The 25,842-nt window shown below is 39.9% G+C and overlaps 1 protein-coding gene across 2 annotated transcripts in view; it reads right to left on the reverse strand.

Annotated features, from left to right (window-relative positions):
• Positions 1-3,295: 3,295 nt before the first annotated feature.
• The window catches only part of PANK1 (pantothenate kinase 1), a 37,252-nt gene continuing 14,705 nt past the window's right edge, over positions 3,296-25,842 (reverse strand). For both annotated transcript variants that reach the window (XM_054035258.1, XM_054035260.1), the window contains exons 2-7: positions 24,996-25,348; positions 13,988-14,241; positions 10,050-10,226; positions 9,294-9,417; positions 5,303-5,428; positions 3,296-4,643 (exon numbers count right to left, since the gene is read on the reverse strand). In XM_054035258.1, the coding sequence (XP_053891233.1) occupies positions 4,584-4,643; positions 5,303-5,428; positions 9,294-9,417; positions 10,050-10,226; positions 13,988-14,241; positions 24,996-25,348 (1,094 nt within the window). In that variant the 3' untranslated portion in view covers positions 3,296-4,583. The remainder of the gene's footprint in view (positions 4,644-5,302; positions 5,429-9,293; positions 9,418-10,049; positions 10,227-13,987; positions 14,242-24,995; positions 25,349-25,842) is intronic.

Genomic DNA, 25,842 nt, shown 5'->3' on the forward strand with positions numbered 1-25,842 from the left:
AAAATCCTCTGGCAGAACAACTCCTCATAGGGCAATAACCCATGGTTTTACTAGAGCTGTAGTGAATGTTCCAGATGGGAGAGGTGATCCTACTTTCCCAGCCAGAAGAGTCCATTTCACAGGCTGCTGCCAAATTGAACCAACACAGGTTGGAGGACATGGGGGGGGATTTGCTGCTTACCTGAACTCTAATGAGCTCTCTCATCCCTTCTCCTTGTCTTTTTCTCTGTAGGAGAAACATTAGAAGAGCTAAACGGGTTGTGTGGGCTCCATGGATCAAGGCAGAAGTGGATCAGAAACAAGTAATTGTATTGATGGGATGACTGACATTGGTTTGCCTCTGGCTTTCCCATAGTAGCACACAAGAAGAGTAAGAATAGGGGAAAAAAGAAGAATAGACAAATGACAACAGGATTTACACTTCATACACCTGAAGCATGATGTTTGAAAATAAGTAAGGCTAAGATTTAGTCATGGGTATTTTTAATAAAAGTCACAGACAGGTCACAGGCAATAAACAAAAATTCATAGCCTGTGACTAAACCTTAGCTGCTCTGGAGGACCCTGGGGAATGGGGGGGCGGGGGCGCTGCTCTGGGAGGTCCTGGTGGGCCTACGGCTGGCCCCTGCTCTGGCAGTGGGGGCTGACTGCCTTTGGGACTGTTGCTGCTTCGAAGCTGCCCCTGGGGCCAGCTGCACCAGCTGCTGCTTGAGTGGCCCCAGGGCCGCCCCAGCAGAGGCCAGGGTGGTTGACCCTAGGGCCAGCTGCTCGGGTGGCTCTGGGGTCAGCTGCACCAGCCGCTGTGGAAGTCACAGAGGTCCCAGAAAGTCAAGGAATCAGTGACTTCCATGACCCATATGACAGACTCACAGCCTTAAAAGTAAGTCATTAAGGAAAGAAACTGCTGCAGGTCTCAAACACAGTTGTGCTCTACACTGTAGCACACAAACTGAGTGTTGTCCTGTCACCTGTAATGCATGCAGGGTTTACTATTATAGCTTCAAATCAAAAGCACATAAAGACTTTTCTCCTGGGAGTAACAAATATCTCTAAGTGCTTGCTATGTTCAGTAAGTCTTTTGCCTGAAAGTTAGGTACAATTGTGACGTTGCAGTCTATATGATTTTATAAAAATTTGATAATGAGTGAATATAATGTAAGTGGATTATGCATCATGCAAAAGGTCTCTTGTAAGGTATCATTACAAAGCTTATCTACTGAGTGTGATCATCCTATTTGTATAACTGTACCACTCTTGTATCTGAAACTAGAAATATAACTCTGAGGGCCTACTGTAATTATGCGAAGTGTGGGCCATTAATGGTGGCTTGGAATCTTGATGACTCCCATTAACCAGGACAATTGTCTGCAGATGGGTGTCTTTTACCTGTAAGTCTTCCTGTATACGTATGTGCTGGCAAGTGGGCAATGAAGTCTTGCAGTGACGTGATCATGTCACCTGAACCGGAATCCATCTTTAATCTGGTGTCTTTCCATTGAGAAGGAGGGGGTGGAAACCCAAAGAGGGACAAAGGATTCATACCTTATGCAAAAGATATATAAAGGGGTGGAACAGAAGAGAGGAGAGCCATCATGAAGAATCCCCTAGCTACCACCTGAGCAGGAACAAGAGCTGTACCAGGGGAAAGAATTGTGCCAAGGCCTGGAAGGTGTCCAGTCTGAGGAAATAACTTACTGAAGCATCTCTAAGGGTGAAATTATCTGTATTCAGAGTGATTAGACATAGATTTGCACATTTTATTTTATTTTGCTTGGTGACTTACTTTGTTCCGTCTGTTACTACTTGGAACCACTTAAATCCTACTTTCTTTCTTTAATAAAATCACTTTTTACTTATTAATTAACTCAAGAGTATGTATTAATACCTCGGGGAGCAAACAGCCGTGCACATCTCTCTATCAGTGTTATAGAGGGTGAACAATTTATGAGTTTACCCTGTATAAGCTTTATACAGGATAAAACGGATTTATTTGGGTTTAGACCCCTTTGGGAGTTGGGCATCTGAGTGTTAGAGACAAGCACACTTCTGTTAGCTGCTTTCAGGTAAGCCTGCAGCTTTGAGGCAAGTAATTCAGACTCTGGGTCTTCGTTGGAGCAGACGGGAGTGTCCGGCTCAGCAAGACAGGGTGCTGGGGCCCCGAGCTGGCAGGGATAGAAGTAGTCTTGGCACATCGGGTGGCAGCTCCCAAGGAGATTTCTGTGATCCAACCCGTCACAACAATATGCTAGTATTTTTTAAATCTACTCCAGATAAAGGATGGCTCTTCAGTGTCTGACTTCTTTATGCTGCTTAGAGAGGTCCAAAAAATTGTCTGCCATACAAACTATAATTCTCCTGAATCAGTGTGACTGTGGAAGATCTTCCCTCCTGAGCACAGCTTACATGTCCAAGCTCACAGCTCCAGCCATTTTCTGGTATTTGTGGAAATACTTGCATGTGTGATTCTGCATGTGCAAATTTACCCTCTGAACATTCTTGGCACTGAAGCTTGAAAAGTAAACCTGGTATGTCCATTATAATTGCTGCCTTTTTAAAAATTCAGGAGGCATGCAATGTTTGAAATAGCCAACACTAAGACCTGGTCGACGAAGCTACATTGCTCAGGGCTATGAAAAATTCCACGTGCCATGCAATGTAGTTAGGTCAACCTACCCACACTATAGAGACAGCTCGGTCGTTGGAAGAATTCTTATAATCGACCGAGCTGCGTCTACAGTCTATCACCTCTTGAGGGGGTGGAATCACTACAGTGATGGAAAATCAATTTCCATTGATGTGTAAGTGTCTACACTACAGTGCTACAGTGGCAGAGCTGCAGCTGTGCTGTAGTAGCCCTTGAAGTGCAGACATACCCACAACGTCCAAGATTATGCAACTATCCTCTTTAGCAACTTAAAAGCTTAATGTAACTTATATTGTTCATATTGGACTAGAAGTATTCAGTCAAATATATCCCATCTGTAACTCTTTCAGGAATGTTACAGTTAATTATGTTAAAAGTTTTTCCACACGTTGTGGTTCATAGAAGTCATACAACCGATGAAAAAAGTCAAAATGTAAAATGGCAAAACTTTAAACCTGTCACATAATAAGCAATACAACAAAGTCTCAAATGAGTGGACGAATCAAAGTAGGAAATGACAAAGTGATGTAACATAGGAAAAACAAGTACCAGGTACAGATCGTAAAAACAACAGGAAGATTAACCAAATTAATACTACTATGTACTTTATATAGTTTGGTTTAAAGAAATGAATTCCACAGAATCATTAAAAACCATCACACAGTAAAGGGCTTTATTTATAGCAGACAAGTCAACACTTCTGTTAGTATCAATTTATCCAAGGTTTGAGAGAGATGGAAATTAATGACTGTGTTCAGAAACAAAAACATAAAATCAAAATACATCAGCGAGAACACATGCTCCCTAAAATTATACTGTCCCTCTGATGGACCCTATACATCATGTGACACATGAAAAAAGATGTATTTCAAATACAGATTTGTAAGACAGAATGATTTAGGGAAAAATACTCAGACTTTACCAAGTCCTGGAGGCAAAATTAAACTTCAGTTCCTAATCCAATATATGATACAATAAGTATTGGTTCTAATTTTAGAAACTGGGATTTGAATAACAATAACAAATCTGATGAAGACAAAATTTAAAAAGTTATGTAATTACTACAGTAAAGTCCTCAGACATATTGAAATTACTCTCCCTTGTTATTTTCTAATGCTAAATATATACTGTATAAATAACTTCTGTACCGCAGAGCTCTTTTTATAGATGAATTTTACCATAACAAGATTTTGTTTTAGTTTTGACCCAGTAATCAAAAATTTCAGAAAGGAATAGGCCAAAATGCAAGGGGCTTTGGTGACACAATGAGCAGTTAACTCATGTTCATGACTTCAAAAGGTGCCAGTGACTACACAAATCTTATCTCCATCTCAGTGTGTCTGCTACTACCTCTTTGTTAACAGAAACACATGTAGTCAAAGAAAGGGCATCTTTTTGGAGGAGAGATGAGAGGGAAGAGTATCTTTTTAAATAAAAAAAGTGAAGGCAACAAAATCAATTAGTTTAGTGTTCACAGTAAAATGTGCCAGCTTTGTAGTTTCATTTGAAACCAAGAGTAAATCATGAAACGTCATGAAAAATATAAGATAAAAATCTCCTAGAGTGATTACTAGATGAAGTTAAAATTACCACACTAATCAGTAAACCCCAGAAGAAATGCAGGTCTCTCGTAGTATAGGTCCTTTTTTAAACAGTATGCACTTTTTAAAATCAATCCATAAAATATTGTTTGGCCACATTGCACAGTTTTTTCTCCCCCCCCTAAAAAATACAGTATACAGAAAAAACCTTTTTATTCCCAGTATGAATTTTGAAATATAAACTCAAAACCCAAAAGTTAGAGATCAGCTAAAAGGATTTTAAATTATTTACAAATCCAGCAGGTAGAACTGCCATAATGGCTTCATTTCCATCCTTATAGTGACTTTCATTCTATCCAGCAGCATCTTTGTCAGGTAACTACTTCCAGTTGGCTTTGTCACTGATCTTCTGTCATTTTAAGCAATTCCAGAAGGGCCCCAACAGCTCCAAAATAACCCTTAAAAACAGAAACAATAACTATCAGAAATTCTGAAGTACAACCAAGTAGCACAATACTTATGATGCTTTCAGCACTGATAAGGCAGTTAAAAAGATATACATCTTGTGAGAGCAGTCATCCTATACCAGTATTCAACACGTGAATTGTAATTAAATGATTTCAATGGGAGAAGAAAAGGGCCCAGTTGTATCATTATAAGCCTTACACAGCTTCTTGTGACTAACCAAAGGTCACAACAGTACTTGTTATGGAACCACTATATTGGCTCCGCACTTATGGTAAGGCAGTTTTCATTCTAACCCTATTAATCTAATTTCGACACCATTTGACATTTTGTAATAACAAAATCCCAACCAACCAAAACAAGTATCGGGCCTGAAATTTTGCATGCATAGTCTTATGCCAGAGAAAGTTTTGGGCAGATGTATGAGGTTTATTAAATGAAAGTGAATCCAGCAAGATGAGCACCCAAACTAATTACAATTCAGGGATTTAAATCTTCAAACCACCTCCTGAGTTAAAGGCCATTTTCACCTAGTCTATTGCCCCCTTTGGCTTTTTAAGAGAAACATTCTCTGTGGCAACTCTGTACACTCAAACATCACAGAAATAGTTTCCTATAACTAATAAGGAATTTAATGGATACATTTCCCTACCTCATGTTCCAAAAATAGAGCCTTCAGCTGTCCCTTGGACCAATAATCCATAGCGTACGCTAGCACCTTCATAGAGATCATATTGATTCTGAGAAAGTTTCCTACAAACACCACTCTGTCAATGTTCTGTAAAATAACAATAGACAGATGAAAAATAAAACTAAATTCAGCATGTGTGCTGCTTTAGACATGCAATTTTATTTCTATTGAGAAAAAAAACACTTGGGAATTTTCAACTTTATACATCATAGCAATGCACCCCTAATTCCCCCCAACTGAAACCCCCTAAGCAGTAAGGAGCTGTGTTTACTAAGGAGACAAGTGGCAGCAGGCAGGCATATTTTATTTGCAGGACAGGATAAAATATGTCACTAATGTGTTACATACATATAATCACATGGCGCTTACAGGATGCATGATACTATGAGATATTTCTCTGATGTGGTAAAACTGAAGTGTTAGTTAGCAAAGCTATTTCCATGTTATTTCGTATGTAATTTATTACATAAATGTTTTTATTAATATTTCATTTATTAAGGGAAGCAGCCTTTGAAGAGTCAAGATAATCAACAAATCCACCTGACTCCAGGCGAACCTTTGAAGGGTATTTGGTAAGGATTACTCTAGAGATACAGGTGAAGGCATCTGTAAACATCATTCCCAAACTGTGGTTCCACTCTGAAAAGTGACTGTAAAATGGCAGGGTGAGGTTCCACATTTATTGTCTCTCACTGGTTTCAATGTTAGCTGTGCTCAGTTTATATGGAAAAGCATTGAAAAAAAAAAACAACCAACCAACAAAAAACTACCTCTCCAATTTCAATCTAAGAGCCAATCAAAGGTCAAACCAACCCTTTTCACACATAACCACCTGTAATTAAAGTTCCTGTAGCCCATTATGCCTTCAGTTACACCTATACTACCCCACTGAATCCAGTTCTGGTGATGATGTACAAAGAGAAACAGAATCTAGCATTCGTCATTTTAAAATAGTTCACATCCAGCAAGTCAACAATTCAACAGCAAGTGAGTACCTGAACGTGCAAAAGCTCATAAGACTCATGTTGGGAGCTTGGATGATGATATATTTCATTAACAGTCTTTGCTGAATATCCACAGAATTATCTCTAAAGATAATGATAACATATGCTTGTGTTTGCCACAGACTCCAGACGGTCAGTTAAAAGATTTCTGTCCTCCATGACTGTAAAACTTCATTATCTAAATAAAGCTTTTGTTGCTAAATATAGTCTCATCTGCACATCTGACTGTTCTTTTCCAAGTAGTTTAGCCATGCTGATATAAATAACTAGACCATGATGTCCTTTAGCACTGTCCAGGGTGTAGTCTGAAGAGGATGTCACACTCAAAATGTGTAAGATATTGGATAGTGCTGAAGTACATCATGGTCTAGTTATTTATATTAACATGGCTAAAAGAACAGTCAAATGCGCAGATGAGACTATATTTAGCAACAACAGCTTTATTTAGATAATGCAGTTTTACAGTAATGGAGGATAGAAAACTTCTAATTAACCCTTTGCTTATGTGGCCACATAAGCATACATTCACATATCTTCCTATGAACTTATTTGGCTGGAGATGTGGAAAAAGTCAGTATTTTACAGGTTAAGGTTAAAAATGGGCAGCAGCATTCTGCATTCCCCAAGCAGACAGTGCTTTCTACTCTCTAAAACACATTTCTTGCAAACCGACGGCAAAGACATATGCAATACATTTCTGTTAACGGAACACTAGCAAACTGTTTAGGAACAAATTTAACTTCATTCTTAATAAACTTTCCTTTTTCCCCCCAAATATGACCATGAAGTTATTAGAAAATCAAAACAAATGGTATCTGACATGAACATACACACTTTTTATTGAAGATCCTAAACCTAAAAGAAAACTATTCATACATATCATTCACTATCCTATCACAAGATTTATGGCAAATTATTTTTAAAAAACCCAATTAATTGGTTGGACAACTGATTAAAAATCCCATTAAAGATTCCATAGGGACTAACAGAAGGAAATATGGCTACAATAATGAAATTGGCATGACCATTTCAATTTTAACCTTCTATTTTCAGTCACTTGTAACTTTCTGGAACGATCACCTTTTGGTATAAAACTTTCTAGACCTGGGTTCTGCTCAGGGATACATTTTGTGTGGAAGTTTAAGTAAACAGAGTTCAGCCACTTTTGAGTACAAGGAGAATAAGAACACGCTATTATTATCAGATAAAGTTCTTGCAACCCTTTTAACAGTCCTACAGCCAAAATGAAAGTTGAAACATAGCAGCCTTCAACCAATGAGGCATTCTGATGAAATTCAGATCTGATCAGATCAAGTTATGACATCCTGAAAATGACATATGATGTACACTGTGTAGTGTTTTTCATTAACAACTGTAGCCCAACTGTGGAAGGCTACATAGCATATATATGTGTGGCCAATTTAGCTGTACAGTGAAATCTTTATTGATGGTGCAGCATGGAGGGCTACTGTACACTTTATATGGTTTGTTAGGTGCTCTGCAACGAGGGAAGATGTAGAGCACTTCCCCCAGCTGTGAACAGTAGAGGGGGGTCCTTTGTGCCTATTTATGGGACAGTGTTTCATTGATATGTACCCAAAAATGTCCAGGTGATGGAATTTACACACTATTGCCAGCTTTATGCAAGCCATCCCAGCTCTGAAGTCCAGGAGGAAGAATCTTTTATCTATTTATTCTTCATCTTCATATTTAATATTTTTCATTAATATGTTTAAGCTACAGTCATAAGACTCATCAAATCTCATGCTTCATGGCCTAAACTGGTTTCGCCAGCGAGTCACAAAGGAATCATCATCATGGCCCTGACCCAACACACAATGCTTCACAACAGGATATGTGCATTGTTGCTGGTAGGGGTATAGCTTTGCCTTTCTCTGAGAAGATCAGGAACTGGTTATTGGATTAATCCCAACCAGTGAATCACATGGAGCAAACTGTTTGCTTCTAAAACAAAAATATTTATTTTATTAATTATTCAGCCTAGGATTTTTCTCTGTACGCCTAGCCCATCACATATTGTGAACAATTGTTCTTCCTTTGTGTCATACAACTGAAATAAGCATAACAAACAAGATCAAAGTGCTGGTGGGGAAAAATCTATTCAGATGTTCTCTATGAAATGCAAGTTATTTATCACATCTGTCCATTCTCCCTAGTAATTCTACAGATCATCCAGTTAAAAGAAACTGTCCATTAAACAAATGAGTCAAAAATGTCTTTGTAGCGGCGCAACACATTGCAGAGGGTCATTAGTTATCTTTTTTTCTCCTCTTAATGCAACACACGTGGATCTCTGTTGTAACTCTCGATGCTTTGATAGCCCTGTACAATGCTGCTTGAACTCCATGCCACAAGGCAACACTGTAAAGAAGCTGAAAGCAAAAAGAATGTAGAAAACCCTTATGACTGAAGATGACTTTCCAGAAAATGGAGAGTACTTAGAGCTAAAAACTAACTCCATGAATAGTTCTTGACCACCAGGTCATGAAACAAACACATACAAAAACCAACGCAATGACAATGTTGCAGTCATACTTTATTGTTTGTGGGATAACAACAAGAGCTACTAAACCAAGAGATAATTAGAATTGATTCGCTATACGCGCTGATATTAATGTCCCTGTGATCTAAAGAGTCAGAACAGCTGAATGGCTCTGGGGATCATTAATTATAGGAGTGTTCATTTATTATAAAACCTTGTAGATTTTTTTAAAATCCAAATGTCCTGTGCCTTATAGCAAAGAGTACCTTATAATGGAGATAAGTAGAGTTCAAAAAAGTTAGGAGCCAAAATTAAATGTGTGCATCTATCTAGCGGGGCAGTCATAGAATAGGTATATAAGCATTTTGCACTTACTGTTTTTGTTATCTGCACTGCACTAATGCTAGAGGCCTCAATGAAACTTACAGCGAATTTGCAGACTTACCTCATTCAATGCACACATGCGAGCAATGGAGCCAATGTTGTTGGTGATAGTGACCAAGGTAGCTCTGGCCAGATCCTCTTTACTTATGGAATCTCTTTTTTCTTTACTCATCATGTGGCCAAAGCTGTGTTGGAAATATCACAGTCCTTTTTATTTTAAGTTATTCAGAAAGGTTAAATTTCCACAAATCCACTTTACTAAGCGTATAATATAAACAGTTTTGCTTGGATTTCATGCTGTTGACTCTGGGCATAACATTAGGGTTGCCAACCCTCCAGGACTGGCCTGGAGTCTCCCGGAATCAGCATCCATCTTCCAGTGAGTATTGAAAGCAATCCAGGGGATTTTTTTATAGCTATTTTAAGAAAATGACATTATGTCATTGGGGGGGCGGGTGGAGGAATCTCCCGAAATAGCTTCAGTCAGAGTTGGCAACCCTACATAACATGGACATGTGAGAAAAGACCTCTTAATAAAGAAAACACAATGGGTGAATTACAGTTACAATGGGTAAAGGTATTTCTTTCAAAATTACTGTATTTTAAATTAAAATAAATTGTATTTGCTAGACTTTGAATATTTTTATACTTTATTAGAAAACAAAAACAGGAGAGAGATCCTAAGTAAAAACACTATAATACAGCTAGATGACTTTTATATACAGACACAGGACATAGGGTAGGCATTGAGAGCTCAGTTTAGTGTGCACAGCAAATTTCTAATAAGCTCTTTGAAAACAACCAGTTAAATATGTACCTTGATGCTACAGCAGATCCTTGAAGGCCAAATCGTTCATAGTCTCCCCCATAAATATCTTTTACCAGTTTATCGACATTGGTGCTGTCTCCTTTAGCTGCCATTTCTAGTGCTTCTTCAAAAGTCTCACAGCCAGTCAGCAAACAGCACAGACCCAGGAACGTTCCACCTCCGAGACTAAAATGAGAAGAGTTCTTAGGCACCAGGCAGCTCTAAGAAGTGCCATCCAGACATTCTCTGTCTCCTGCTTTTACTTGCTCTTTGCATAGTTCCTGTCTAGAGGTTCACATCTCCTGATTTGGAACGATGAGGAGACATACTCTAGGCTGAATCTATGGTTACGAGTCATGCCCAGTAGAATCTCCATGATTAGAAGCCCAGGGATTCTAATTATGAAGATCCAGCTGGGAGGACTCAAATCACAGGGATGCAACCTACAGCACACTTTGTCTCCCATGCATGGCCATAGACTTGGAACTACAGCTCAAGCACCTGTGGGCAGCACTCTAGCCATCTCTCCCTGGTCATAGGGGTCAGAGTGGAAATCACTGGTAATCAACAACCAAAGCACCCCCAAGCCAGGGAGAAATGGGCAAGGAGCAGCCAGAGCTGGGCACTTAGCAAGGGACCAGCAGCCCAGCCAAAGCATCCCTCAGCTGATAACAGGAAACAGCCAGATACTCTCCCAGCCCAAGGCAAGCAACAATCCTAGAAACCAACTGCAGCTCTCCAGTTCTGGGCAAGATGTAGCTGGGCAAAGCCACAAGCAGCAGCCAGGGTTACTTACAGGTGCCAAAGCCAGCAAGGAGCATGGCAATTCTTACGTTTCTTAAGCTTGTTCCATGCTGCAGCCTTGTCAGGCTTCAGCTCAGATAATCAGGATATTTGTTGGTTATGTAAATAAAGTAGTGCATATTTATCACATGCATATTAGGATGTTGAATATTTGCATAACAACTCCAGATTTATGAACCTTCAGCCTTAACAGATCTGAGCTCCAACGTTTTTTAAAGTTGAATTTACAGAGCCATCCCCTGCGGGGGGAGGGATAGCTCAGTGGTTTGAGCATTGGCCTGCTATACCCAGGATTGTGAGTTCAATACTTGAGGGGGCCACTTAGGGATCTGGGGAAAATCAGTACTTGGTCCTGCTAGTGAAGGCAGGGGGCTGGACTCGATGACCTTTCAAGGTCCCTTCCAGTTCTAGGAGATAGGGTATCTCCATTAATTTAAATTTAATTTATGTGAGCTCAGTGCAGCATGAGAGGCCTGGAGATGAAAATCCTCATATACATCAACTGAGCTGAATTACACACCATAGCTCCATTGACGTCAGTAGAGTTGTAAGAGGAGAATCATGCCCACGATCCCGTATGTTATGTGAATAATTTTTAACTAATTAAAAAATCTGAATGATAACAACATGTATATTTCTTATTGCTTAAACATCAAACATGCTGTAGTGGTACTTCATTGTGAGTATTCAGATCTGAGATTATCTAATTGGTTCTAAATTGACCTAAGTCAGCAGCAAGTAGCCTTTGTGGAATGAGTTAATAGTTCATTTTCTAGATGGACAGCTGTCCACTCCATAGAAATACTGTCCCACCTTGGACTCATTGTCACTCTTGTTTCAGCAAAGGGGTCAAGGAGTGAATAGGCCAAACTACTGCCTCGTTGCCATGACTTAGGCACGTTGACAGGAAAGTTTGGAGAAATGTGTGTAACAGGACATCCAAGCCCGATAGCTTTAAAAGGTGAGTGTTTACTATCAGTTTGTTTGTTTGTACTGTATACTGGGAAACAGACAAATAGTTCAAGACTATAGAATGCTAAAGGCAAAGGAGTTTTCAAGGTAAAGGTCTCCTGTGCATCCACACTGAAAATATATTACTCATGGAGGAAAAAAGCAGAACACACACACATATCTATATATATAGGCTGAAGTCAAAAACATGTTCTATATCTTATGTGTAATGAAAAACAGTGAAATTTTCAGTGTGCCTTTAGTGTTTAAGTAATCTATCCATAGGTCTGAATATACAGTCAAGCTTTATGAAGAACAGAACATTAGTGAGTTTCATATCCTCTACATTAATCAAAAAGAGGAGTGGGGAAACAACAGAGCGTTGCCACAGATTACCCATTAAAAGAGTGGGAGAAAAGATGCAACATTGGGAGGTTTTAATATGAATGAAGGGGGAGTCATAGAAAACAACAAATACAATTAGAAATATTGCCAAACCCCCCTGTAGTGAGGCGGTCTGGTTCCCCGCCGCCCTGGAGAGGGACGAGCCCCTCCGGACGCCAAAGTGGGCAGAGCTTGCACCTGCCCCCCAGAGGTCAGGGTGCAGGACGGGAAGTACAAGCCGAACCCCAGAGCTCACTAGAGGCCTGGCCACTGGAGAAGCCAGACACCTGTGGCCTAGCTCCCAGTTGGGAGACTCCTGCAGTTGGCAACCGACCCGAGGACTGGCCAGACCAGCCAAGGCCTGATGCCGACCAGACCCCAGAGAAGCTGTTAAGCCTACTGGTGGCAAGTTTTTTGTTTTTGTTTAATGGAGATATCCTATCTCCTAGAGCTGGAAGAGACCCTGAAAGGTCATCGAGTCCAGCTCCCTGCCTTCACTAGCAGGACCAAGTACTGATTTTGCCCCAGATCCTTAAGTGGCCCCCTCAATGATTGAACTCACAACCCTGGGTTTAGCAGGCCAATGCTCAAACCACTGAGCTATCCCTCCCCCACAAAAAAGCCTACCGCTTGCCGGTATCCAGAGGAGCCCATAGTGCTTGATTCCTTGGAAGACTCCGTCCAGACGCAGGTACCTCTAGAGGGGGAGGTAGGAAATAGCCCGGTGGCAGCCAACCCTAGTCTGGCTGCAGCACACCCAGAGCCGATGTCAGTGTGTTGCGGTCAGGATTCCCACTGACATAGCAACGGACCATCTGCTGCTGCTAGGGCCCCGGGCTGGGATGCAGTGGAGTGGGAGGGCCTGCGTCCCCCCTGCCACCCAACGTGCGGGTGGCAGTCTCCCCCGTCTCTTAGGTCCTTCGGAGCCAGGACCTGGGCCTCCTAAACTTATTTGTCTGTGCAGCCCCTGCCTGAGGGCCTGAGCAATTGACTTTCTACTGCCCTGCCCCGACCCAGGGTCTGGGCCTGTTATTGAACTGTTTGCTCAGCCCTGCCTGAGGTCCTGAGCTACTGACTGTTTGCCGCACAGCCAGGCTAGTTCCCCGACACACCTGACCAAAGTAGCAAGGCGGTCTGGTTCCCCACCGCTCCGGAGGGGGACGAGCCCCGGCCGAACCCCCTAAACCCCCAAAATTGAAGAAACGACATCTAATTATCATTGCTAGAGAGGATTAAACAAGCTGGGATCTACTGTACCAAACTTCATATTTCTTTCATACTATTAATAGAAAAAAAATCAAAAGGATGTTAGCAAATGCTTCAATAATTTAAAACAACCACCACCAAATTTTTAGTTTAATTAATCTTACCCCCAATATTCATCACATATAGGAATACTTTCATTCCCTAATGTATGAATTGCTATAATATTTTATGCTTAGATACGTCGTATAAATCTGTTAGTCTTTAAGGTGTCACCGGACTCATTGTTTTTGTGGATACAGACGAACATCGCTACCCCTCTGATACTTTGTATAATTCTTGTAATTTTTCTATATAATTAAAAAATTAATTACACACTGCTGTACTTAAATGGTCAACAGCAAGTGAAATAATGTAGTATTTTGGTTTTGGCAATGCAAGCATCTCTGAGGAGAGGGCAACTTAAAAATTCAGTTGGGGTCCCTAGGTCCCTGGCAAAGGCTCCCCAGCAGCTGCAATGGATTAATGTATCTCCAAGCTGTCTTCTATGGAGGGACAGTGAGGGAAGTGGCAATAATCTGACCCCGTATATATAGCATCCTTACCTGGTCCCTGTAACTCTTTTATAGTTGTCCTTGGAATACACTGCTAGGATGCTGACCCCTGAGCCTATGTTAACCAGCAACATTGGATATGGATTATCAAGGCAGTAAGGCTTTTTCTGACACTGTTCAGGATCTGTGGGATTTTCAAAATAATAGCACTCTGGCTGGCCATTAAACCCAACAGAATCAACATACAGCAGGCCCTGGATCAAGCAGTCCAGCTCATCCAGTTTATGGAGCTGCAGGTCAGCAATCTGGAAGAGACCAAGAAGTTAATAAATGAACATTTGTTAGTTCAACACATGCAACACAGAGAAGGGCAAAAGGCTCTGATGAAGCACTTTGTACTGTTTGAGTTGCATAATGTGTCACTATTAAAGTAGCCAAAGTTCTATTTAAGCCAGAAGTCAAGTAAAAATAGATTGTTGTCTGCCCAACAACAGGCATATCGCAAAATAATCAGTACTATATAGTACAGTAGCGGTTTTTAACCTTTTTTCATCTGTGGACCCCTACAAATTTTCAAATGGAGGTGCGGATCTCTTTGGAAATCTTAGACAGTCTGCGGCCCCAGAGGTCCACGGACCACAAGCTGAAAATCACTGCAGTACAAGCTTCAGGTTCCCTTTGCCTTAAAGAGATTTTCTGGACTACTTGCACGGCAAACTGCTGCCACCAAGTCAGAGTTCAGATTAATCAGAAAACTCTGCAGGGAAACCTACTCTGCAGCTGTTTAACAGTATCTGACATGCATAGACAGCAGCATTTCCCAGGATGCAGTTATCTATTTATTCAAACATTCAAATCAAACACTTCATTGAAATCTAAACTTAAGTAACTTCATAGCTAAAATACCACGATCCCCCAGTCCATGCTTTATAAAACAGAAAGTAGGGGGAAAATTTAAATGTGTAAGATGTGCTATTGGCACATCAGAAAATACAGAAACATTATTAGTAAGGATTTACACTTCTACAGCACCTTTTTATCCACAGATTTTAAAAAAGCTGTTTCTTCCTTAGGTTATACAGGTGGATCAGTTTAGGATGTCTCATGAAAACACATATTGGAAGTCATCATTCTCCATGATCTAAATGTAAGAAACTAATCCCATGTGCATAGAAATAATCCTTGATAATGAAAGAATATGGCAAGAAGAGATATAAAATAACTTTTGTCTAAAAAGGATGTTTTCCTATGAAACATCATAAGCCACCCATGACTGGACTCAAGCTCGTCATAACATATTACTTAATAGGCTCAGACTGACTGATGCTTCCTGCTTGTATAATAGGACAGTTCTGTGGAAAGTATCTCTTTCAAGATGACACAGGGGTTGAGTCCATATCAAGGGAGTAAACAATACGGGGGAAGGATGCAGAGAGAAAAAAATATAACTATCCCCTGCTCAGGTGTACTAGGTTGCACTGTTTACATGATGAATGAGGAGAATGAAAAGGAGCTGGAAAAACTAAAATTTTAAATAAGTTTAATAAAAGTAACCTTATAAAGCTGCTTTATAAACATGCGGATTTGGAACAATCCCCAGTTATTAGATTGCCACTTCTCTAGTTGAATGAACAGCAACCAGAAAAGATGTGCTCCATCCTGAGACATGAACCCCACCATCCCTCATTAATTACAGAGGAAACCATTTTTTGGTCTTGCTAAATGCAACCCTGAGGTTAACTTTTAATTGCTCCAAATTCAGAGTAAAGTTTCCTACAGTAACCATAATCCTCTCCCAATATGTGCATATATTATAAGGATCTTTCCTCACATAGTCACACAACACAGATGCAGGAAGGCAAAATACTACATACCATAGATGCATCTGTAGACAGATGCAATATACACAAATAACAAAGGAAAATTCACTTTTCTCTATATTACTGAAGAAGTGGAATGAAATATAGTTACTTTCCAATACATTTTATTTGTAACTCACATCACACATTGTTCATTGCTGTGTGAACATGCTGCATAATAAACATCTGATATAATATATATTAACAAGGGGCCATAATTAGTAGTTATATGACCCTTTATTCTGACTTTCAAAAACTTGTGGACTTAAAATCTCATTCAACATTGCACCATAATAATAATCTGTAAATGTTTGTGTCTCTCCAATAAGTCAATTTCATATAATGAAAAGTATAACAACACAGCCCTAAGAATAAAATAACCTGAAGTATCAGTATCAAGAAGAATGATGGGAACAAAATTATGATTCTGACAGCAAAAATTCTAATTTCTGCAACGCTTGGGATCCATCCAGAGCTCCATTAGAGAGAAATGGAATGTAGGGGAAGTAGAGGAGGATTTAACAGATCTGCTGTCTAAACCCAGGGGATGAAAAAGTTTCAATCCATGGTAACAGGGAAATGGAAATTTGCCCTGTTTTCAGGTGTCTCTGCTGGGTCAGTTGCTGCACAATCATCTGAAAAAAGTCCTTCCTCTGCTCTCTTTCTCACACAATATTCGCAGCAAAAAAATTACTAGAGAACAATTATTTTATCTCATTACAAAACATTTTGTCACAAGTTTTGCCCCTGAATTTAGGTGGCTGAAAGTTCTTTATAACCATTAATTATTTTAGCTTCAGAACAGCTTTATGAGCTAAGTATTACTTACTCATATTCTACAGGTGAGGGAACTGAATTACAGAAAGCTTTATTTGCCCAATATCATACTATAAGTCAGTGGTAGCATGAGAAAGAGAACCAGGTCTGTTCATTAACCAAAAATCTATCCTTCATAAAAGTGACTCAAGTAGACTCAGAAAAAAAAGATGTTGCCTTAGACCTTAACCATGGTATTGAGTAGGTCTATTTCTTTCCTGGTGACATCATTCTGCCATATTCTGATCCATCCTGGCTTCAACCTTCCAAGACCCAGTTTTGCTGAAAAAGAACCAAAGTTTTGTACACAATGCATGATAAAGGTCAAAGATTTGTGTGAAAGCTTTTACATTAAATAAGGATGGTCTCCTTTAACTTCAGTGTATTTGCTGATATTTTCCAGCCTTCTATCACCTCTTTCACATGAGAAAGTGAATGTACAAAGCCAGATCCCCTCTGGCTGAAGCTGCTGTCCCCAGGAAGTTATTGATAACAAGCATTCTGCTGTCCATTATAGCGTCTCCCCAGCTCGCAACATACATACAAATATAATTTTAGGTTGGGAGGATGAAACAGCTGAACAAACAAACAGGACTCTTGAGGGGAAAGATTGGAGCTTGTGAAGTTTACAGTGAGTTTTACTTGTTTAAAGTGGGAGCCATTTCTTGTTTTTTGTTACTGCATTGCACAAATGGCTTTGTTTGGGACCTCCTATTACATTTTTATTGGAGTGTTTTGGAAACACTTATGATGGCCACAAAACAGAGAGGTTCTTAAGAAGGCCTGAAAAACCATCAGGAGCAGGAAGTTATAGACAAGTTTATCTCAAGCTTGGAAACTAGTGTGACCATAGAGGGAGCAATGCCATATTCTATGCCTTCCCTACAATAGATAATTTCCAAAGATAGGCAGGTTCCAGGGTTAGACAGTGGGGTACAGTGGTGTGCTGGAGAAGTCAACAGATGCTACAAAAGCCACTGTTTGTAGAACAGAGACTACTCCATCTCCATGCCCACTCCCAAATATAGTACACCCGCTCAAAGAGTATGTTTTTCAAATGCTTTCATAAAGACCTTTCTGGCAGGTGTAATAATGAACAAAGGGAGACCGGTCACACCCAAGGGGAGTATAAATTGACTTGACTCCAGGGAGAAAGATGACACCAGACAGTTGCCACCAGGGAAGTGGCAGCTGACCCTGTGAATGGGGCCTTTACTGATTGATTTCCCTCCCCTTCCCCCTCCCCACAGTATAGGGGAACATTTCTTGCTTCTTTGGGAGGTTTAAGTCCTTGACATTAGTAAAGTAGTTATCCACAGGAAAGTCTGACTATGCTGGATCAGAGTAAAAATTTCTTTGCAAGTAAATGACGTGTTTGAGGCCAGGTCTACACTACAGAGCTATATTGGTATAACTACATCACGGAGGGGTGTGAAAAATCCACACCCCATAGCAATGTAGTTATATCAACCTAGCCCTCCCCCCACCCTACCCGTATAGATAGCGCTACATCAATGGGAGAAGTTCTCCTGTTGGCGTAGGATCGTCTTCACTTAAGCACTACAGAGGTGCAGCTGCATCGTTTTAAGTGTAGACCTGCCCTCAGACTCTAATAACAAAGCATAAGATGACTCAGCCCTGTTCAGGAACATCAATGGATAAACCTGAAATATTTGCAAAGAATAAATGGTCTCATTAGGACCTGCCAGGGCAGAGATGAGTATACATTTTTTTTAAATGAAGTCAAAAAGACACATTACATACAAATTCAGTTGTATTTGTGTTTTCAAAACCAATTCAAACTTACACAATGTTTTTGGGTGTTCTATATAAAATCTGAATTTTGGAATCCCATCTAAATATAGCTTAAAGTTACAGTTGTTCCTTTTTGGATTTTTCTTGGAAATATATAAACTTATTTCTAATATTTAATATTTTGCAAGTGCATTTTTAATCCAATTGTATCAACTGCAATAGCCCCACTTGCTACAGCTCTGGTTTTTGTTATGCCTTCTCTCTCTTCCAGGTCTCACTCTAATTTTTCCATTTTCTTTTGTATAACAGATCACAGTATACCTTTACCGCTACAATGGTGTTCTCCACTTCCTCCCCTAATATTCTGCCTCCTCTCCACAAAAATCTTTCTGAACCTACTTCTCTTCTAGTTTACCTCATTCCTACTCATCCCCATACAGGGTTTGGAAATCTGCCCATCACTTACAAGTCAAAGAACAAGCCATACTAGAAACAGACTGACATGAATGATGGGTGGGGTTCCACTATTCAAGGACAGTCCCACTCCAAGCTGTTGAGAAAGGGGAGGTGGCTAGGATACCTACCAGGGTGCTATTCTTGGACCTCCCTCCCCCCTTGAGAGGCTCCATCTTTTATATCAGTCTGCAGATAGCAGGTATCTGATAAGTTTTAAGATCCTCTCTCCCCCAACCTCCTTTGGAAGCTGGAGCGAAGAAAGGAGCATTCTCTGTTCTCCTCACCAGAGCTTCCTGGCTTCTAAGGGTGATGGTGACAGTAAGAGTTTTCACTACTTTACCTTTCCCAAGATTCCACTGTTGACTCCTCTGCCCCAAGGTGACAGCTTCTAGCCTTCTCAAGCAGAAGAGTAAAACTAACAAGAATTTTGTCAGTATCACAGCTACCCAAAGGATTCTGAACAATAGTGGTAAAACCAACACCATCCTTCTATATCTTGGAGAGCTATGAGCAGCAATAGAGACATAGGGAGCTGCCTTTATGCAGTCAGCATGGCACCCATCAATAATTTGTTCACATCAAGGTTATTTTTGCAATCATCGGGGCTTTTAAAACAAAAGGTCAGATTTTCCAGTAGCTGATGGCACACTTTGGGGAATCTTCCTAATGGGTGTGGGCAAGTGGATTTTTCAAGCCCTGCATAGAAGGCATAGAACAAGATTCTATCAATAACAAAGAATAGCCTTTTGGGAATAACAAACATGTAGTAAATAATCACTGAGCAGACTTTCCCAATTCTCATTTATGTGTAGTTTTGCTCCACTGTTTCATATTATTTAAAAAGTAGGTAAGATGTACATTATAAAATTAACAGATGTACACCAAGACAATTCGTATCTCTTGAGTGTATTGATTTATAATTGTTCACAATTTTAATGAACACACAAAAGTATCATTCCAGCTTAAAATGACTAGAAATAATTGATATGGACATGTTTTCATTAAATTCAATACGGAAATATTTAAGCTTTTAGGACGACAGGATCCACCATCTGTCAGAAATCAGTCTAACCCTATTACTTTCCATTGCAGTGACTAACAATACACTCCTAGAAACAGACAATTTGAATCTGCCTGAAAATGCCTAAGGTTGTTTTAAAAGAGAGTGTTTACAAATCAATTTTTAAAAGATTAGAAACTACCTTCCTCACTCCCACCTTGGTAAAGTGCCTAAGAAGCTTCCAGGGATATCTTCTTAGATTGATTCTCTATAGAATAGAGAACAAGGTCCCCATCTAGACCCACTGAAATCCATAAGAATTTTGCCACTAACTGCAATGGGAGTGGTTCTGATGTCAGATTTATAATTCACAAGCTAAATAAATATGGTAGGGAAACATGGCCGTTTTTTTTATAGAAATGTCAAAGATTTGGAGGCACATCTCTCACCCCACATCTCAAGTGTCTTTCATCTAGACTTTCTCTGTAACATAAGCCAAGTGACAGAATGAGTTATTTCTTGTTATATTACAAAGCATTTTATTGTGGAAGAAACATGCATTTTGGATAGACAGGGTATTCCAGAAGAAGGTAAAGAATTTTCAAAGGATTTATACTGCAGGTGAGCAAGCAAAGAATCCCATGTCCTCTTTACAGACATAAACTGAAATAGGGAGCCTGACACCTAAGCACCCCTTCACAGCCAAGGGTCACTCTGCAGCACCCTGTCTCTGATTTCCCCCTCTTCACTGGGCACCAAAGTTCCACCTAATTTTGCCCTTTTACCAGGGCCAAAGTACCTCAGCTTTCCACCACAGGTGAAATGGCAGGGCTCCTCCACCGCTTAACAAGGACTCTCTGACACACTCATTCTCCTTTAAGTGAGTTTATTTGTCCAAACATAAGCGTGTAACAGACCACCCACCCACCCAAAGAACCCCAAAACCCACAGTTCCTCAGCTCTCCCTTTGTCCTAGGATTTCATGGCCTATCCTGCCAGTGGGGTCTCAGGTAATCCTGCCACTTGCAGCACGCCAGTGCTTACCAGATCCCTTCTCATAGCCAGCTCTGCTCTCAGCCAATTCTGTTTCCCTTCTGGAACACTGGCCCCCAGGGCGACCTCCATAGGCACCTGGTAGTTCCAGGAAGCTACCACAGGAGTTAGACCTATTCCTCTGTGGTTTCTCTCCCCAGGCACAGTCTGCCACAATCACACCTCCTCATCCCATCCTCTTACAGGCCTTTTTCGCTACAGGTACAGCCCTCCCCACTTTTAATTGGTTCAGTTGGGCCTAATAAATACTGACAACAGGGAGCTGGGCCCAGTCTACTCACAGGATCCAGCTACCCTGTGACCTATTACTCATGAAGAATTGACTTAATACAGACCAATGAAAAATGGTCATAACTGAGTGACAAACTATGTAAAGAAACACTGCCAGCACAGCTAGCTCCCAGGAACAGCAGTGCTGCCTGCAAGTAAATGCAACCAGTAAAATCATTCAGGAAGGAAGGAAAAAGGCCAAGCTGAAAATTCTGCCATATTACTAACTCACTCTTGTTCATGTTCCTCACTGAGGATTATATATTGCCCTCTGGCTGATAAGTGAAACCACAGAAATAGGCTTAAGAGATGAATGGATCCAGCTGGATCCTAGAACACCAAGGAAAATGCTCAAATGCCAGAAGCAATGCAGCAATGGCCTGGGGAATTATCAGTTTTGCCCAGGACAACGGGATGAGCCTCAGGCACGCCTTTCTCCTGCACTGTCCTAAGTCACCAGGGTTTACAAACAGCCTACATCAGAGAGGGAGGCTAGAAAGCAATCCAGCTGACTGTGGCATAGGAGATTTTTACCTGCCTCCTTGTTTCTGAGACTAAAGGTTTCATTTTCAGAGGTGATGAGAACTCAATTCCCTCTGACTTTATTTGGAATTGCAGGTGCTTAGCACCTCTAAGAATCTGCCTCTGCAACTCAGAATTGGAACAGCTCCAAACGGTGAGCTATTTGGTGATGGTACTGGACTGCTTTCAATCAGGCAACCTTCTTCAGTGTAGCTCTAGTTTTTCTGGTCCTCTGAATCGAGTGTCTGAGGAAGAAGGTACAAGTGTGTAGTTTCTGCCAGTTGAGTGCCACCCAGTTTTGCAGACAGAGATTCTGGATGAGATTTGCTGATCACATGCACAGTCCTTTGTCCCTTTTGATTTGTGGAAGCCAGTGGGGAGTGCTTAGACTCACTGTGGCAAGGACCAATAATGCAGAAAAAGTGTTTGTAGGCCCTAGAAGCTATACTATACCACTTCTCCGGTGGTCCCATAAACTTCGACAAAAATAAAGTTTGATTTTAAAATGATGTTTTAGCCCCTAACATTTTGAAGATGTTGAGGTAAGGGAATCGTTTTATTTTCAGTGTAATATTTAGTCACTTACTGTTTTAATTACACATCTACACCTGGATTGGATGGGGTGGTAATGTTGTATCTGTAGAATAGTAATATGTATCCACTCACCACTTCATCTATACCAGAAATTAAGAATATATCACCCCCTTCTAAGAAATCTTCACCAACTTCTTGTTTAGTTTTATGAATGTGGCAACCATTACTCCAACTGATGGAGGAGTAGGCTGAACATCAGGACCAATCACTGTGGAGAGATATGAAATGGGGAACTGAAAAGTTAATATTTGAGAAATGGAGAGAATAGGAAGGAATAAGGGTATTTGAGATCAAATCTGAGGAAAATATTTAAAGCTAGAAGGGAGATTTGGAACCCAATTCTCAAACAGACAAGAAGTAGTGATTCTTTGGGGAATAAAAGAAAGCAGCAGCAATACTAAAAGTCACACTACTGCTTGGATATGAAAGTGTTGTTTTGCAATAATAGAGCAGACACTTTCCTGCTAGAGCTATGCAATCCTGAAGGAAACTAGATAGTACAATTCATGGATATTTAGAAATACTGTTATGAAATACAAAAATGAATGTTACAAGGGGAAAAAATACAAAAGTAGGCTACAGAGGTTAAACAAAGCAATTTACCAATATACATTGCTCCATGGATTTTCATGCATGCAATCAGATTAAACACTGTTTCTATGAAAGGATGCATCTAAATTTTTGCTATATACATCCCTATAGTTAGGTTATACATTACAATTCATTACAGTGTGCATGTAAAAGTATCAAGTGTGCAAGAAACTCAGAGAATGACATTTCAATGCTTCAGGACACAGATTCTTAAACTGTGGTCCATGACAAAATAAGCCACTGTGCAACCTTTTCTCTCTGATGTAGACCTTGCCACTATTATCCATGCTCAAAATAGACTGCCACAGTGTACTGTACAGATGGATACAACTCAGGATGATTCAAAAGCTGAATAAGCCAGGCTGCAGCATTCTGCACTAAGTGACGTTACACATTGGCAGTACTTCAGATCTGTGTTCTGGGGGATGCCATGGCTTCTAACAAGCTTCTGGATGGAATTCAAAGTGCTGATTTTAATTTATCAAGCTCTCATTGGTTTAGGACCTAATTGCTCTCCCCCTGTGACAGAGGGTTGCAGCTGAGATCAGCAGGGGCACTGGAGCTCCCTCAATACAAATGACAGAGAGCTGCTGGCAGGGCCTTCTCTAGGATGGGTCTTCTGATTTGAAACTCACTTCCCCCACCCACTCAAGCTGTCAGAAGCCACATTTTTTAGCTTTCCCTGGAGGCTGCAAAGGCCATCTTTTTTTTTTTTTTTTCTTGTGTAAGGCTGATGAGAAGAGAGTGGGCCAAGATGAACATATTAATGGGAAGTCCTTTGCTTATTTAGTAATTTTAGCGTATGGGATAAGTGCCCAGAACACAAGATGAGCACCTGTAAGTTTTAGGAATTTGAGACATATTAATCTTATGAGCTGTATGTGATGACCATGATTGGACTCACAGTACCGTTCACTGGAGATCAAAACAAATGGATCCATCATTGAGAGATTGCAAAAGGGTAGAGTAGGACAGAAATATTGCCTCCCCCTTTTCTCATCAGGTTGGACAAAAATCATTTTTAAAAAAATCAGATTTTTAAAATTTAAACATATTTTTCTTTTTAAAAATAAACTCATTTAAAATTTAATTTGAAGTTATGATATTTGTTAAAGGCCTAAACTTACTATAGTCTATTAAAATCATTTAAATTAATTTTAAAAAAAATAAGCCGTATTTGTTTGCACTGGCTAATGACCTGGAACTAGCGCCTGTTGCAGTGCTAACAGCGTTTGGCAGCCTTTTTCAGAGAGAGAGAGAGAGAGAGAGAGAGAGAGAGAGAGAGAAAATATTTTATTCAGCTACTTCAAATCAATGACTATAGTTCATTCAAAGTTAAGAAGCTGACTGGGATTTGAAAAAAGGAGGAAAGCTTGTTTTCCTCTTCCAATCTAAGAATGAAAACTAGGTGCGATGATGAGATCTAATTCTAAACTCCTGAAGGACATGGTGACCAGAAACAATTAGTTCAATTCATTAACAACAGATATTTCCTTTGTGTAATAAATCACCTGGTTTTAAATGCAAAACATGTTTTGAGAAATTTATTTTTTCTAATGTATCCAGCAAATCTACAGTAGCCTTATTTAACTCATTAAATAATAATTTTAAAATGCTTTGGGTGCATTTTTCATTGAATTAAAATTTCTATCCAAACAGATCTTGAAATAAGTCACAAAAGAATTAATCATCATTAGTAAATAAGAAATGTATTTGCTTAAATAAATCCCCCTGGTTTTAGCAAGAAAAATACCAAATTCAGTGTTAAAGGCTATACATAGTTGCAAATTGGTGACATGTTTTAATGATTACCAACCAAAGAGAATCAACCTCTCTTTAATAACTAAAAAAAAAATAACTAAAAAGTACAAATGAAAAACAGGATTATAATTGATTATTTAAATCAGAGTCTGCTTGCTTATTTAAAATCAATCCACTAAGTTTCTCACCCTAAGGAAGTATTGTTCTAAATAGTTCTTCCCAATTAGCAATTCTTTAAGTTAAAAAAGTAACCATCTAGGAGTGACAAAGAGGTAATTTTATTGAAAACTTTAGTTAATGGAAAGATTCTCTCATATTTGGTTTTGGAGAAGGACTCACAGATAGATGCTCCTTAGTGAGATTATGTGCATTTCCCACATACCGTTCTGAAGTCCTCTTCAAACTTGTAAGCCCCGCCTCCCGTGGCACAAAGTGTAGTGTGCAGGCTGGAGAAGTTCTTTTCACTACCCATCTGTATGAACCTATGCATGGCACAAGTGGGAAAGCGGATGAAGTGCAAATTCCCTTTGCGTCCGCACATGGTCAAGTTTTTCAGTTCAAGATGGACATCGCGAATGCCAGTTTTACCATAGGCTGTATTGGAAGTCAAGTATTTCCTAATGCTTTTCAGGTTCTCTACTTCCTCCTGTTCCTCTTCCGCTGTAATGTCTTTTGGTTCAAAGTAGACCAGTTTAACCAATGTTCCACCAATATCCATTCCGAACCACGGAAATGCTAGGAAAGGGGGAAAAAAAGAGAGTGGTGCTATAAATATCTCAGTTTAATCATATTACTTAGAGTATCTACAGAGCTGAAATTCAAATTAGCAAAGTTTACAAGATCAGAGCCTGATCCTAAGGACTGCTGGACACTTGCACCTACCAATTACAGTTACTGGACATGATCAGAGCTCATTCCTGAAACCTCAGAGTTAAAACAAAATTTCACAGAAACTGAAAAACAAGCCTCTGGGCACTTCCTCAAACATATTTTTCTTCAGAGAAATATAATCAGATATTATTAATCTATTACTGAAAACATCTATCTTACTTGGCTCTAGTGATCACCACATCTTCAAACAGGATGCTTATTGGATTTCATCTACTTTGAATCCTAGCATAGTGAATTAAAATGGATTGGGGGGAAATGAAAAAAGAACAGGAGAGTGAAGTTGAGAGTCATGCTGGCAGTGCATGACAGCTATATTCCCTTTCCTCTCCCCCTTGTCC

Source organism: Malaclemys terrapin, chromosome 7 (assembly GCF_027887155.1).
Source record: "Malaclemys terrapin pileata isolate rMalTer1 chromosome 7, rMalTer1.hap1, whole genome shotgun sequence".
In the NCBI taxonomy this organism is placed as follows: Eukaryota; Metazoa; Chordata; order Testudines; family Emydidae; genus Malaclemys; species Malaclemys terrapin.